The 16927-nt window shown below is 32.3% G+C and overlaps 2 protein-coding genes across 2 annotated transcripts; both read left to right on the top strand.

The window, feature by feature from the left end:
• Positions 1 to 1830: 1830 nt before the first annotated feature.
• Positions 1831 to 9780, top strand: LOC123899964 (citrate synthase, mitochondrial). The gene is made up of 20 exons (XM_045951239.1): positions 1831 to 2108; positions 2337 to 2409; positions 2557 to 2619; positions 2871 to 2912; positions 3514 to 3579; positions 3709 to 3774; positions 3947 to 4060; positions 4155 to 4218; positions 4794 to 4876; positions 5901 to 5950; positions 6023 to 6100; positions 6282 to 6410; positions 6554 to 6596; positions 6855 to 6941; positions 7066 to 7170; positions 8042 to 8149; positions 8259 to 8309; positions 8934 to 9007; positions 9118 to 9169; positions 9291 to 9780. Exons 2-20 carry the CDS (start codon positions 2359 to 2361, stop codon positions 9381 to 9383), a joined length of 1419 nt encoding a protein of 472 aa, XP_045807195.1. The 5' UTR covers positions 1831 to 2108; positions 2337 to 2358; the 3' UTR covers positions 9384 to 9780.
• A 2481-nt stretch (positions 9781 to 12261) lies between these two features.
• Positions 12262 to 13621, top strand: LOC123897830. The gene is made up of 2 exons (XM_045948617.1): positions 12262 to 12500; positions 13315 to 13621. The coding sequence occupies exons 1-2, from the start codon at positions 12364 to 12366 to the stop codon at positions 13562 to 13564; spliced, it is 387 nt and encodes a 128-aa protein (XP_045804573.1). The 5' UTR covers positions 12262 to 12363; the 3' UTR covers positions 13565 to 13621.
• The last annotated feature ends 3306 nt before the right edge of the window (positions 13622 to 16927 follow it).

Genomic DNA, 16927 nt, shown 5'->3' with positions numbered 1-16927 from the left:
TTTTTTATACAGTTTTTGAACATATATAAACTTGCATATGTGTTTAACATGATAGACATAATATAAATACATTTTAAACATAAAAAAATCTTAACATTAAAATAAACATAAATTGGTCCCTAAACACTAAAAACAAAAGGGTATGCTAACCGGTGCCCCGGGACACCGGTTAAGGAAACCAAAAAAATAAAATTTTGAAAAGAGAAGAATACTTTTTAAACTTTTGAGGAGTTGACTGCACAAACTTCAATGTTAAATTACTATTTTTGCATTCTTAACCTGTGTTCTCGAGGCATTGTCTAACATTTTCCAATTTTAAAGGCTAAACTTAAAATTAATTAGTATATTCCTAAAGACCAAAACATATATAACACAAAATTATAATACCGATTTACTATTAGAAAAAGTTATGGTATTTTTCTATTTTAGTATCTCATCACGTGTGTTTTTGTGGTAGGAGGAGCCAACCTTTTTAGACAAGTCCAAACTCCATAATGTTCAGCTTTGCTCACCTAACTAACCTTCTAGTATTGCCATGAATTTTGGAACCCTTTTTGATGACCACCTTTTCAAATAAAATAGTACAAACTATTTTTTTTTTCCGACGTAGTTCCATTTTTAATCTCCTATTTTATCATTTTAAAACTATTTATAGTCTCACAGAAATAAATCCTTCTTTTTCTCAATCTTTCCCAGCCGGCCCTATTTTCTTTTTCTCTGAGTTTCTTCTTCCTCTACTAGTTAGGGGTGATTTTAGGTCATATTTGGCCTAAAATCACCCCTCTTCACCTTTTTTCTTGTTGTTTTCAATCTAAATAAGTGATTTTTCACATAGATTAAGTTTTTTAGTTGTTTTTCTTTTTTATTTGTGTGATATCGTCGTCTGAGTGCGGCGTTTGTGTTGATCGTCGTCTTGGTACGACGTTGTTGAATTCTCCGTCTTGTTACGGTGTTCGTTTAGTTCATATTTGAAAGATCATCTTCAATCAATTGCAGATTCAATCAATGATTTGGGCATCAACGTTGCAGATCCGGAAGCATGGATATTTCGGTGACTTTACTTTTATCATATTATTATTTGTAGGCATTTTGCCGTTGTATGCTATTAACACGGATGCTGTGAGTTTGTTCGCAGATTCATCCTTTTTGTTTTTAGCGATGTTGAATTTGTATTTGCATCTGATGTACTATATCAATTATTGGAATGAATGAATATCGTTATCTTTTTAGTCAAAAAAAAAAACTATTTATAGTCTCTATTCATAAAGCTAATATTATAGTCCCTATTTTGACAATAACCTGCCGGATCATTTAAAAATAGTCAAATCATCATTCACTTGTGGAGAGTAAAAATAGAGTTTGAACAAGTAGATAATTTTAAATTTATTACTAGGGATTGATACCATATTTCCATATACCAAGAAATGAATATTTTTGTCGACAAATCTTAAATCAACGGAAAAAATATCGAATGTCATGACAAGTTCGAATCTTGTTCCCTTCATTTTGTGTGTGTAAGTTTTTAATAACTTGTCATTTCGACTATCTAAAAAAAATTCTTTTTAAATATCTCTAGATTCAACTAAAGTAATTTGACAGGAAAAAAGGTATAAATTTTTTTTATTATTTTTGTACAAAAAAGAAATATTATTATTTTTAATTAGTACTCATTCTAGTCCTTAATATAAGCATACATTTATTTTTTAGATACATTATAATATTAATGTATTTATAGAGTGAAAGTTTTATTATATTAAACACCGGTACATGTTCTTTAGAAAAAAATAAAAATCGGTACATGTTAGAGAAAACCCTAAAAAGAAATTAGTCAAGTCCCTACCATGAAAAAAACAAATAAAAGTTCTACCAAAAAAAAAAAAACAAAAAAAAGTCTTCGTTTCACGGTCTAAACAAAAATGAAAATGAAATAACCCAGCACCTATTTATAATCCGGTATCTCTGTACTCTACTAATCACGAATAATCAGCACGACATTACGTTAATTACATTTTCTCTCTCGCCATTGTTCTTTCTCTTCTCAATATAAAAGACCAATTCAATTCCCAATTATTTTGGATCCGCAATTAATCAATTCTACTTTTCAACCTGTACGCTTCTTCTCTCTCCTCTCCTCTTCTCTGCGTTTCAAACCCTAATAACTAATTTTTCAATCTTCGTTCTTCATCTCAATTTCAATCTCACCTTCACTGTTTCGATTCTTTTTCTCTAACTACCATCAACGATCTCTCATCTTGTATTTATTTTTTTAATTCTTTAAATTCACGATTTTTTTCTTCTTCTGATTTTTCATTGCTAATGGTAATGAACTGATGCAGGTTGTTTCGTTGATTGATCTAAATGGCGTTCTTTCGAAGCGTTGCTGCGCTTTCCAAACTTCGATCTCGTGTAGTAAGTGAAAAAATTAATCTTCAAATTCTAATCTGAATATATTTTTCTCTTTTTTTTTTGGTAGTAATTTATTTATTTTCTGTTTGATTGTTTTTTGTAATTTTTTGATCCATTTGAATGCGTTGGTGATGATTTTTTCCATGGCAGGGTCAACAACCTAGTCTCGCTAATTCAGTTAGATGGCTCCAAACTCCAAGCTCCAGTAACACTGTACTCTCTCTCTATCTATCTCTCTCTCTCTCTCTCTCTCTCTCTCTAAAGTGGGTATTATTAGGTGCTATGAGTTTTCTGAGGATGTTATTGTTATTGTTATTATGGTGTAGTTTGAAATTGTAGACTGTGTAATTTAGCTTGTGTTGATTGAACTTTGGAGGAGATTTTAAATTAATGTATATGAAATTTGCTTGTAATTTGTCTATTTTGACTTTTGCTCACTGTGGTTATTTTTCATTGTTTTGCAGGATCTTTATTCTGAGATGAAGGAGCTAGTTCCAGAATATCAGGTTTGTCTGCAATTTTAAGTTTTGATAGAAGCTATGAAACACGGACCCAAAACACCTTACATGTTGACACCGATAAGAATTTAAGAAAATGACATAATTAAATATAATCGTAAATGACACACGGGACACGCCTAATCTGAGGAGTGTATGTGCTTCATTGACATACTTTTTGTGTTGGATGACTTAATGCATACATAATCTATGCTGCTTTCACTGGGTTTAATGTCAATTTCATGTTTGTTTTCCTTCAATTGCATACTGAGTTATGATCTATGATACATGACGATTGGGCTTCACTGTTGTATTCATGGACATCAAGTTTGAGTATTTTAATTGTTTGGTTGTATTGGGTCGAAGACTATGTGAGTCAATTGTTTCTTGTGCTGTGCTCAACTTCCAATATAATGTTTAGTTGTAGTAATTCGTGCAGGTCTTCATGTATTGTGAGTCTGAGAGATCTGATAAATGTTTTTTCTTCTGATTTGTAATTCTATGTGATGGTTTTTTTCTCTTGTTTGAACTTGTAAATCTTTAATCAACTTGTTTCAGAATTATGTACCTATATACTTTGTTTTAATCTATGCACAAAATCTGGTTGCAGGAACGTGTTAAGAAATTGAAGAAAGACCATGGAAGTGTTGAATTGGGAAAAATCACAGCTGATATGGTATTTATATTACATGTTTCTTAGCTAGAGTTTCAATTTCCTAGCAGTATTAAATGATGTCCACTCTCTTGTCCATAAGCTTTTTATGTATGTAACTTATTTTTGGAAGTGCACTTCTCTAATTAAAAGGTACTTGGTGGAATGAGAGGAATGACAGCTTTAGTGTGGCTAGGCTCAGCTGTTGACCCAGATGAGGTAAATATCTCAGTTGACTCAGGCTTTGCTCTTAATATATTTGTGAACTACTAATATAAGTGAATTATTATGATGTGCTAATGACTATTGATTAGTTGATAGAACCTCAGATGTAGGATTTGTTTTTTAATGTTCACTAATTGGATCTGAAGTTGGGACATTTGTATTTCAGGGAATTCGCTTTAGGGGAATGACAATTCCTGACTGCCAGAAAGCACTTCCAGGTGCTTTTCCTGGCGGGGAGCCTTTGCCCGAGGCCATACTGTGGCTTCTATTGACCGGAAAGGTATAATCAAACTGAATTTATTATAGATGAAGGTGTTTTGGTACATGCTCTTGGGTTTTGTCATATAATCCTCAATTCCTACATTATGTCACAGATACCAAGTAAAGAGCAAGTAGATTCATTAGCTCAGGAATTGCGAAGTCGTGCAAAAATCCCAGGTTCATTTTCTTTTCAAATCATAGTTTGGTATCTTGGAGTAATGACTGTTCATTGTAGTATAACAGAAAGTGTCCAAGTTGAATATCGTGGATATATATATATATATATATATATATATATATATATATATATATATATATATATATATATATATATAGTGCTTGTCAATCATAAGTTTAATAGTCATAAGTGAATTGACCCAAAATAGACAGTGCATGATAATATGCTTAAGGACTAGGTATATGATATGAAACTGGGAGTCTCTCATGGCAGGTTGTGTTCTTTTATAATCATTGTTGTGAAAGAACTATATAGGCATTACATTACGGCTATCATGTCAATTGTTCTTTTGATGTGTATGGTGTTTGTTTGAGGATATGCTCACTGGTTTCTAAGTTCTTTTTACTTAAAAGAGTTAATTAAAGGTTATGGACATGCTTCAATCATTTTGTGTGTGTTGCCAACGTTCTCCTTGCTCTTGCTCAAGCCTCATGTCTGTAGAAGATTTTAACATGATAATTTTTTCTATCTTGTTTATGATGTACATGATTCTGAATTCATTCTTTATTTGCAGAGTATGCTTACAAGGCAATTGATGCACTGCCTGTTTCTGCTCATCCAATGACACAATTTAGTACTGGTGTAATGGCCCTTCAGGTTGAGTAGCAGATTCTTTATTGAACCTCTGATTTTTACGGTCTTCCTTTTGCATAAATTCTTTTATAATTCAGCTATTTTAACAACCATAATCATTCATGGAAACTCATGTGTGTGATATTAAGCTGTCCTGTTTCTTAAGAAAATATAGCGTTTGTTGCTTCATGTTTTATGTTGTAGACTTCCATGCCCATAAACTTATAATAATATTAACAAATGGAGAGACTTATTAAGTAGTAAAATAATCAGAGCGTGATAGATAGTGGTTCAAATTTTAGCTCAGAAAAGTAGAAAATTGGAGCATTCAATTGACTTTGAAAATGCTTCAATAGGCACATCTAATGTGCCTATCTGTCCAATCTCAGGAAACACCTGTGTTTTGATGATCTTCAATGAAACGTAGACCGCTTGCTTTACCCCGTCACCCAAACTCACGCAAGAGTTTAATTAATTTAATATTATAGAATATAGGATTGGAACATAACATTATTATTCTCTCATGGATAATCAGAGCATTTTGGTTTGATCCTATGCGTGTAGTTTCTGTGGTCTAGTTGCTTGATGTCAGTATTCTGTAGTTATTGACTTATTATTATTATTATTATTATTATTATTATTATTATTATTATATATACGAAAGATTGAATCAGCATCCCCCACTCCATCTTTAATGCACATGAATTCACCAAATGAAGAAAGAGAATTAACTGAGTTGCAGAGACCAAAGAATCAAATTAGTGTGTTTTTGTAATTAATAGTACAATGGTTTCTCCTCATGTTATCCTTTCCTTTGTATATTTTATTTTTATCTTCATACTATTACTCTCCATGTCCATCTAAATTATACTTCTACCTTTTTTTGAAGAGGGAAAGGAAGAAGAAAACACCTTTAGTTTTGCAACACCTTTAACTAAGGATCACAGTAAACTAAATAAATTCACTGCCTAACATTTACATTATCAATAGTATTAATATGCTTGTAATAACAGCCTGATTCTCAATCAATTTTTTTTTTCATTTTCAGGTGGAGAGCGAGTTTACGAAGGCATACGAGAGGGGGATACATAAGTCAAAGTAAGATTGTAATTTTTTTTTGGTTATTTTCACCATATACGCTACTGTAGCATGTTTGCTGCTTGGGTATAGGTATTGGGAGCCAACTTATGAGGATAGCTTGAATTTAATTGCTCGTTTGCCTGGAATTGCTGCCTATATTTATCGACGGTATGTAAAGCATATCTTTCTCATCAAGATTAAATATTTAACATTAATGGGGTGGGATTTTATATCCATAAACAGACCAGCGGGATATATTTTAGGATGGTAATGGTACCAATTAGAAGTGTTTGTCAGATTTCTATCATCCTTTTTACATCTTGAATGAATTTCTTTCCCTATTTTAAAGGATATACAAGGATGGAAAAATCATACCATTGGACGATTCTTTGGATTATGGTGCAAACTATGCTCACATGTTAGGATTTGATGATCCGGAAACGTTGGAGTTTATGAGGCTGTATATTTCTATCCATAGGTTTGTGTTCCATTCATAGGGACGACACCTCTTATACTTATGATGAGCTGTATGGTTTTCTTTTCATTAGCAGTGAGATAGTGACCCTTGTATTTGTTGTTTGACTTTTTTTTTTTTTTGTCTTGGTTAAATTTCATGTACAGTGATCATGAAGGTGGCAACGTTAGTTCTCACACAGCTCACCTAGTAAGCTACTTATCTTAAACACTTTTTCCATCATCTTGCCATTCTGAATAGTGAATTATTTATAGAACATTCAAATATTTAATATAGATGACTTGTGCTTTAGTAAATGCCTATTATTAGTTTATCATTGGACATGATTAACGAGAGAATATTATGGTGTCGTTTGATTCATGTATATCTTACCTAATGGGAAAAGACTTAAGTTGTTATTATTGTAGTTTAATTTAATATTTGTATTGTATTATGTGTTCCCTCCAGGTTGCTAGTTCACTATCAGATCCTTATCTTGCATTTGCAGCTGCTTTGAATGGTTTAGCTGGCCCACTGCATGGGTTAGCCAATCAGGTTATTTTGTTATTTCTTTTTCCCTTTCCACCTGTTTTCTTTTAACCATGTTTGGATATAATGTCTACTCAGTCTCTGATCTCTAAATTATTACTTAGCTTTTTTCACGTCTAATGTGTTACAGGAAGTTCTACGATGGATCAGAAACATAGTTAAGGAGTTTGGAACTCCAAACATAAGTACAGAACAATTGAGCGACTACATTTATAAAACATTGAACAGTGGCCAGGTAATGTAAACTATAATGAATCTTTGAAGCTTTTGTTGCCATCTTTTTCCTTTTTAGCTTTTGTTTCCTTGAGATCAATTAAGTACATGTTACATATTGTTAATATGTTATAATTCTTTTGTTTTGCTTAACCTTCTTATATTTGAAGTGAAGCAATTCAGTAGGGTAGAGCAGATGATAAGACTTATTAAAAAGATTCAAAAAAATCGATTGAGCAAATCATGCTGCTGTATCCAATTTGTTATGTTCAAATCTTCTTTACTGTTTTACCAGAAGGACTTTTTGGCTGAAAGGCATTAGGGTTCTTCAGTTCTCCTTGTTTTATTTATATGAACATAGAAATGCACGCCCTCAAACTATGTGTTTATGATACAAGCCTTCCCAAGGGAAAGTTTCCAAAAATAATTTAGCAAAATTATGGCTTTCCAAATAAATCAAATTTTTTTTTTTTTTAATTACGAAATTACAAGTAGAAGTGAGAGGGCTGATGCGATGGAGGAGAGTCCAATAATTAGAGGTAGAGGGTGATCAAAGAAAAGTATAGTAAAAAGGATTTAGAGAAATAGTCTATCTTTTGACCAATGAATGACAAAGCTTTGAATAGTTTGGGTGATCCGTGTAGCTGACTTGATCTAATGGGAAAAAACTTGATTATTATTGTACAAGTAGGAGACAAGAGTAATATATTTTATGTTTCGTATGGTTTTTCATGTCATAAAATATACATTTTTATACCAAAAGATTATTTTTATAAGAACACCACTGTTGTGTAAAAAGAAAAAAGAATACCTCTGTTTCGTTCCAAATTCTTCTATTGAGAAGCCTCTGTTGACAACATGACAATAGATTTTTGGTATTTTTGGATTTGTAGGTTGTGCCTGGATATGGACATGGAGTTTTGCGCAATACAGACCCAAGATACACTTGCCAAAGAGAGTTTGCATTGAAGCATTTGCCTAATGATCCACTTTTCCAGCTGGTATATTTACTGATTTTAGATTTTGTTTACTTTGGAATGCTTTCTGATGGCACAAGTTTTGCTTCTGGTAAATTTCTTCCTGATCTAATGCGACTTCGGATCCTTTCAGGTGTCAAAAATTAAAGAGGTTGTGCCTCCCATTCTGACCAAGTTAGGAAAGGTAATGTCATGTTTTTATTTTTCAATGAACATTCATATATTATTATTTTTGGCCAATTTTGTCCTGCTAAGGTTCGTAGTGGTTTTTGCTTAAATGAGTGTACACTGCCTTATGTCCATATTTTATGAATACCGACTATAAGGGTTTAGCACGGACAATCAGTATTGTATGAAACACAACACAAAAAAGATGGTATGATAGTGGTTGAATATTAGATTAAGAACTTGTAGTTCTTTGTGGAGTTGCTGAGGAGATTTTAATTCAATGATATCACCTCCAGAAATTACGGTGTTTTCATATATGTGAAGTATTTTGGTGGAAAAGAAATGACAAATTTTTATGAAAACTCGAAAGAGGAAGAGTTGTCTTGGTCTTTGTAATTGTTTACCGTTTTTATGGCTTAACTTTTTGTTTTCTTTCGAGGGTGGTTCAGAATTACATGAATTTGGGTCCAGTCTTTCACATACTAGTTTGGTTCTGTTTGCTTTCTATTTTTATTTGTTCTTTTTTGCATATTCTACTCTTTGAAGCTTTACCACATTTCTCATATATTCCTGCATCAAGTTTTGATGGATCTTACACGAGTTGTTCTCAATACTCATTTGCTCACTTACTATTTTATAGGTTAAAAATCCATGGCCTAATGTTGATGCTCACAGTGGAGTACTACTGAACTACTATGGTCTAACTGAGGAAAAGTATGAGATTATAACTCTTTCTTGATTTTTTTTTTAAAAAACTTGAGATAGTTTTCAATTTGCAATTAGTTTTTAGGGTGAATCTGATGATCTGTTAATATTATGGACAGCTATTATACCGTTCTCTTTGGTGTCGCGAGGAGTATTGGAGTTGGCCCTCAGGTTTGTCATGCCTCATTATTTACATGTCAACATGACAACATTACTCTTTTTTTTGGTTATGACAACATTACTCTATATGTTGGCTTGAATTAACAAACATCTCCCTGTCATTGGATTTCAGTTGATATGGGACCGGGCTCTTGGAATGCCACTTGAGAGACCAAAAAGTGTCACTTTGGAGAAACTCGAGAAATTGGTCGGCGCATCATCCTAAAATGGAAAGTGCCAGTACACTCTTGGTATTGTAGGGTGTTTGTTAACTTTAAAATTTTGGTGCAATTTCAACAAGAAATATTTGTTACCCACAATCCCTCTCCCTTATTTTTCTTGGTTGTTTTGTCAGCATGTTCTGATTGAGAAGATTTTGGTATTTAGGAAAAGGGTGGATTATCACCCTCATAGCTGTCTTTCCTCATTTTCTACACAGCATAAATTAGGTCCCAAGGTAGCATCAGAATAAAGGTAATATTGTTTTGGGGGTAGTTCCTCTGTATTCTTTCTAAATAAGATTGAACCCTTTGATAAAATTATATAGTTATCAATAACATGTTAAGTTTGTGATTTGTTATTAAAATTTAGCATTGTTATGAATAAAAAGCTCATTGATTTGACCCTGGTTCAATTTTAATTACAATCGGTTCTTGCTAAGTGTAATTTTTAGTAGTAAGTAGTTATGTATATTCTGGCATTTTATATTTTATTTAATATGGGTTAATATATACTATTAAGATTAAAAAACATTATTTATTTACAATTGGTTCGATAAATCTTTAGTAGTGTCTTCACTCTTCACTAGTTCGATGGTTGGTCCGATTAGTTTTTGAATGGTAATCTTTGCTAATGCAAATGCAATGTGTATGTTTTGTACACATTCCAATGAGACAAATTAAAAGGTTTGTATCAATTTGGAGTAGAGTTTACGGCTCCGTTTGCTAAAAAATAGCGGATAGCATATATGCTAGCTTATAGCGAATAACATATGAGCTAAATTTTAGCTTATAGTAACTAAGTTAGTTGATTGAATTTATAGTGTTGATAAAATTTGCGATTGAACTAGCTTATAAGTATGAAATGACATAAAAAATATATTTAATTAATATGAATCTTTTTCAAGATGATAGAGTAATATTGAAAGAAAAAATGATAAGCTATAAGCTCTTTTTGAAAAATTGTTGCCAAATAGAGTTTTTAGCTTATCAGTTATAAACTATAAGCTAGCTTATATGTCTTTCCAAGACGGAGCCTATATCACCATTTTTCTCAATGATATTTTGACATCCATTTAGTGATAATTTTTGCAACAAAAACAATAAAGTGAAAGAGGATGAGAAAAAGTAAAAGCACAATGAGTGTATGAGAGAGATGTCCTAAAAATTGTATAAATATCATTTCTCTTTTCTCTTTGAAATTGTGACGATCATCTACCATGGTCTTTAACACATTGAGGTACAGTAGAAACTCTTTAAATTAATACTCGGTAAATTAATAAACTCTCTAAAATAATAAATTTGTGTGGTCCCGACTTGGACCAATGTTAAAAATTGAAAAATTCGATAAAATAAGATAATAATTTTTCGAAAGATCCCTTTATAATTTTCGGTCCCAGGAAAATCATAAATTAATAATTCATAGAAACTGAAAAAATATATATTACACTCTATTGAAATATGATTCAATAGTTTAAGAATACATTGAACACATTTGTTCCTCTTGTTTACATTTACTATACTTCAAAAGTCATTATTGATTTCCAATGCATATGAACACAGTAGTTACTAATTTACGTTGAGTCTCAAGGTTCGCTGCAACGTAATTCTAAGAGGCATAGACTAATTTGCCTTTTTATTTGGTATGTAAATTCTAAGAGACATAGACTAATTTGTCTTTTTATTTGGTTTGTACGGTATAATTACTTTAAAACTGTTTAAATTAATAATTATTAATTTATCGATAAATTAATAACTCTCTAAATTAATAAATTTATCCGGTCCTGACATTATTAATTTAAGTAGTTTCTACTGTATATATAATAATTATTATAGGTGCCCCACTAATAGTGCTTTTGGAAGAAGGTAAATATAATTATTTTGTAAGTGCTCTAAGAACCGTATGGTCTTCTTTGCTTTGGATTGAGGCACAATTCCCCCACGCTAAATATTTTCTATAAAAAAATAACTATGTCACTTCTCACTTGTAGTTAGACTTTCACTAAAAAAAAATTTTGAACGGCTAAATTTTATTAATATCGTAACTAAGCGCAAGACAAACACATTGCCTAAAACAAATACATATTATTACATTACAAAAAAATAAGCTAAAACAACACCTAAAACCACCGATACGCATGGCGCACCCTTACACCAAAACCCTCAATCTGCCCATCCAACTCAAGCTAAAACAACACCTATAAAACCACCGATCACCACAACATACATCACAACAATATACACTATCGTGACCACCAATGCCATTTTGAACCACTTTCAGCTTCAACGTGATGCACCAAACATAAGATTTAATTTATCATTTCCTATAGGATAGAATTAGTAATAGATTTAATTTATCATTTCCTATTGATACACCAAATATAAGATTTAAGCATGATAGGATAGTTTTATCATATCATGTCTCTTCATCCTGCGCACCAAACATAATCATTTTTAAGATTTTTTTTGCTTATTCTCATAAAATAAAATCTAAACTACATTTAATTTACTCTTTCTCTCAATTTTCTCTATAACTAGTAATCAATAAAAATTATTTTTATATCTTCCCATACAACTAATTTCAAGGAAAATACAAAAAATATACTCAAAATTATTATATTTTTGTTTTTCTTAAGAAATATGATTTTTTTTGCCTTATAATTTGAAACAGATGAAATATTTAATAATATTTTAATCAATGATTAAGAAAATTTAAACTTCTTGGTTCAAAAAAAAGAAAATTTAAACTTCTATTAAAAAAAATTAAATAAAAAGTTGATTTGGTGATTTTTTTTAATTTGTTTTTACTTTATTTGCTTCTTTGTGAATACCAAAACCAAACATCCCATTATCTTGTCCTTTTTTATTTTTCATTTCATCATCTTACAAAAATGTTATCTTTTGCCTTTCCTATGTATTGGAACATAAATAAATAAATAAATAGGTCCTAATTTGCTGTGGAAAGCTGAGTGACAGAGAGAGAGTGATATGGCATCTCTTGTTGGAATCTCCTCACTCTCACCTGCCAGATTACACCCACACCTCAAATTAGGGTTTTCTTCAAAACCTCAAATCCTCTCAATTTCCACTCTCAAATTCTCTCTCACATCATCATCCACCTCCAGGTTCATACATTTCCTTTCCTTCTCAATTTCTGTATTTTCTGTAGATTTTTCTATGAGTTTTACAGATTATTATGATATACTGATAATGATGAATCTGATTAATATTTTGCAGTTCTAAGGATTATTATTTTAGAATAGTCATAATGTGAATTATTAGGTTGATACTTTCGTACAATTTCAGGAACCAAATTAGATAGTCAGTCTCAAAAGAATTCTCTATGATTAGATGGAAAGGGGGGAGTAAAAATTTCTGAAGAGTGAATCCATTTTAGTCCTAAAAAGGTATTGTTGGACAATTTTGTCAATAATTAAATTGACCAACTTTCAAAATAATCCCGAAACTGAAAATCTTGATCACATCAGTAGTCTCGACAAGCAATTTAGTCTATAAAATTATGTGTTAAGAAGTCTCACATCGGTTGTGAGATTGCCTGGATATATGTTTATAAAGTAGAGGCCAAATTCTAAATTCTAAGATGGTTTCCGATCGGGTCATCCTTTATTTATATCCGCGCACCAAGCCCATACGCTGAGCACGAGGGATGTGTATAAAGTAGAGATAATCCTCACCTCACAAGCCGGTTTTGTAGGTTTGAATTAGGTTAAACTCTCAATTCTAAGAGTATGATACATAATCTCAATTTAAGAATTCTCTTTTCCATCCAAACAAAAACATGTTCGTTAATTGAGCAGCCATGCATGTGTGTCCACATTATACTAATTGTTGTAATATTTGTATAATCACAATTAGTTTAGCTTATCTGTTGTAACTCTGCATGAAACTGTATCTTACGCTTTTGACTGTATCATTCAGATGCATAGGCTCTAGAAAATTGCAAATCAATAAAAAGCTATTGACTGTTTCTGCTACAAACCCCAATTCTAGAGGTGGAAAATCAGATGATGAAGGATCCAATGTTAAGGAATCTAAGAATGCTTCGCAGGGACCTCCTCTCCTTACTATTTTGGCTGGACTCTTTGTATTTTTCCTTGTTTTTTGGGTCATTGGGTCCGTTGTAACGTGGTTGATAAGTTTGATTGTTAATGTGCCCTCTCCAAAATAAACATGTTTGTTTGTTGTAATCTGTTGTTTATATGTTAAACCACTGTATTACTCCTTACATTTTTCTTAGTTTACTTTTTATGCATTTGAACTTGATATTATTTAAGTGGTAGAAATGCCAAAGTTATCTAAAAGCATGATAAAGGGAAGTGAGAGCACAAATAGAAGCAGTAAGATCATTAGAAATAGGTTCTAGCCTATGTTGCACAGACACTTTAGATTGAAGGTGTGTCTAATTGACGCAACACCAACACATGGACACATTCAATCATTCTAGTTTCAAATTGTTTCAAATTCTAATTCTCTATATTGAAATTCAATTCTCAGAAATTGAAATTTTACTTTTAAGCCAGAATAATTTGCTCAATAGAAATTGGGATATTTTTTAAAGAAATGTTTTACACTTTTTGAAATGCTAACAAAAACCAAGGCACAAGAAGAGCCAAGGATGGGAAACAGAGAAACAATACAAACAGAAGCGCCTATGCATAAGTTCAAAAAGAACTAACACAACCAGACCCAAAAACAATAAAAAAGCAACAAAATGCAGCAGCTCTAAAGAAACACCACCCCCTGCCTAAAATGAAAGAAGCGCAGATGGCACACACCCCAAGCAAAATCACCTATTGAAACAAATTTCAAGCTCGCAATCAGCGGCTCACAGCCACGTTTACAATCAGTGTCGCCTCCTCCACTGTTGTTGAACTTTCCCTCACTCAAATTCTTCATCGGTCGCCGTTTCAGTGGTTTACTAGGGATTTGGTTTCTTTATTTTGGGAGAAATAATATAGAACGTACGATTAATCTAAATGTGTAGATTAAGTGATTGCAGTAACTTTAGGGAAAAAATGACTTTAGTTAATCTGGATCCGTAATTTTCAATCTATCCATACTCCATTTTCAAGAAAGAACTTTCACTTCCTCAACAATCTCCAATCTCCAAAGGGTCCTTCAGCACACTATTAAAAAATTTGTTATTTCGCGCATTCCAAATTGACCAAAGAACCGAATGCCACACCACCCTAAATCCATTTCTCGCCTTCTTAGACGAGGCCGCTTCACTAAAACAATCAAAGAGGTGGAAAAGATTCGACGGCATCACTAAAAGAGATTTATTACTTGATAATGCTTTTAGAAGAAATTCAACTTGAAAGAGCTTGTATTATATTTGTCACCATTTTCAATTTCATCTCTCATCATTTTCAATTTCAATTTCTAATCAAATTTCAATTTCATCTATCATCATTTTCTCTCACATTACATTGCTCTCTTGCTATGTTTTACAATCACATTACAGATTATAAATTTTTATAAGTTGAACATGGTATCAGAAGTTTGAGTTTGAGCTTTTTTTTCTTCTGGGTTTTTCTTGTTTGATGACTTTTCTCCTTTGAGTCTTGTTAAAGAAGTCACACATCGATTGCGAGATGACCTGGATATGTGTTTATAAAGTAGAGACAATCCTCAGCTTAAAAGCAGGTTTTGTAAAGATGAGTTAGACCTAAAAACTCAATTCTAAGAAGTCTCATAGTTTGCAGGGAACGATTTCAACTTCTGGCGTTGCGCCAAGAGAATGGCTCTAATCACACTAATGTTGCTCTGCCAGACCAGAAGTAGAACCGGTATATGGCCCTAATCACACTAATGTTGCTCTGCCAGACCGGAAGTAGAACCGGTATATCATTTGTGGCTCTGCAGCAACAATATGTTGCTTCACGGCTGTTAACTGAGGAAGTACACATGCAACCTCCAAATGGCTATCCAATTCAAGGGAAGAACATTGTTTTTATATTGAACAATCTCTGTATAGAGATTGGCAAGCTAATTACACAAAGTGCACCATCAAGATATACAAAAGAGACACAGTAATTAATGTCTTTTAATGTGAAAATGGAGCCATCTCGCAGGAAGTGAACTCACAGACATCGCCTAATGTGAAAACGTATTAATACAGTTGCCTATAGCTATTACAAAGAAGAAGTTAAAATGTTGCCTTAACTAAGATCACTACAACTTTCTTGAAGCAGACTAGGCAGTCCGGTGGGCCGATACTAGGTGAAAAAAAAAACAAGATCACTACAAGAAATCTGGAATTTAGTTACGGCCGGGTCTGTATCTAATTCGTAGGTAATATCTAGCAATAATTATAATTATACTAATTATAAAAGCTTTTTCATGTTATTAACAATTTGGCAGCCAAATACAAGCTTTTTAGATTTTTTTATAATTATAAAAAGCCTTTCTAATAAAAACTGATTAGGCTAGCTAATTATATCTCTAATATATCTCTATCTATCTCAAATACCTATGCCATAACCATGAATGAATACACAGATAATTTAGTATTCACACACTTATCTTGGTCTTTAAGAAATTTATTTCACTCAAGCTGACAAGACAGAGAATTGAACACAGACCCTTAGAAAAATTAAGAGTATGTGAGTTTCATACTAACACCAATAGAAAATAATCCATCTGTCCCAAAATAAATGACCTGTTTGTCAATGCACAACTTTGATCATTAATATCTTTAGTTATTTATTATTAAAAAACAAGATCTCATATGCTAATATTTGCATCTACATATTAATAGTAAAATATGGTCAAAGTAGATCTTATGAATAATACACTAAGTCAAAATTAGGTCATTTATTTTGGGACGGAGGGAGTCATAAAAGACCTTGTTGATTAAGTGATTGCTTCTTGTGATCTTGCTTATTATGTTTTATTTGAGCAGATCTTACCACTTGGATTGAACTTCCAGCTATCGATGATTTTTGTTTCCTTCGATCTTCGGATGATCTTACCACTCAAAGTAAAATTGTTTATATACTTGCTAATCCTGCACTAACTGATAACTAACTTGACAGGGTTACAAATCAGTTTAAGCTTGATGTGGCAGCTTCTCTAACTAACTCTTGTGTCTTGAGAGAAACACTACTCAGTCTGCTGATGTGGAAGCTTCTCTAACTAACTCTTATGACTAGCAATCGACAGACAGCTAAGCAGTTAGAGAATCAATAACTGATGAACCCAACGCTTGGAGATTTTTAACTATATAAAACCATAATAGACTTTTTCCATCAAGATATTTTAAGCAAATGAGCTGAATAATTGCTTGATAGAAGGAAAATGCAATGTCAATTTTACCTGAACTAATATAATATTGAGTTTGTTGACATACCACCGCTCTGTTCGGAATGAGAGGCTTCATTTCATTTCCAGAAAGCTGTGCATGACAGGTAGATAATGGAATTAGATCAGCTCCGGCATCTCTCCCTCCATTTCCACCATGAAATCACAGGGAAGTTACTAAGCCTCAAATGTCAATTGTGTTGGAGCAGGTGGAGTAACCGTCAGACTC

This window comes from Trifolium pratense, linkage group LG7 (assembly GCF_020283565.1).
Source record: "Trifolium pratense cultivar HEN17-A07 linkage group LG7, ARS_RC_1.1, whole genome shotgun sequence".
Taxonomy (NCBI): domain Eukaryota; kingdom Viridiplantae; phylum Streptophyta; class Magnoliopsida; order Fabales; family Fabaceae; genus Trifolium; species Trifolium pratense.
This window is presented reverse-complemented; position numbering and strand designations above follow the sequence as displayed.

Coding starts and splice junctions, on each gene's coding strand:
- LOC123899964 (XM_045951239.1), top strand. CDS start 2,359: ATGGCGTTCTTTCGAAGCGTTGCTGCGCTTTCCAAACTTCGATCTCGT. Junction 6,411..6,553: donor CTGTATATTTCTATCCATAG/GTTTGTGTTCCA, acceptor TTTCATGTACAG/TGATCATGAAGGTGGCAACG. Junction 6,597..6,854: donor GTTCTCACACAGCTCACCTA/GTAAGCTACTTA, acceptor TGTTCCCTCCAG/GTTGCTAGTTCACTATCAGA.
- LOC123897830 (XM_045948617.1), top strand. CDS start 12,364: ATGGCATCTCTTGTTGGAATCTCCTCACTCTCACCTGCCAGATTACAC. Junction 12,501..13,314: donor ACATCATCATCCACCTCCAG/GTTCATACATTT, acceptor TGTATCATTCAG/ATGCATAGGCTCTAGAAAAT.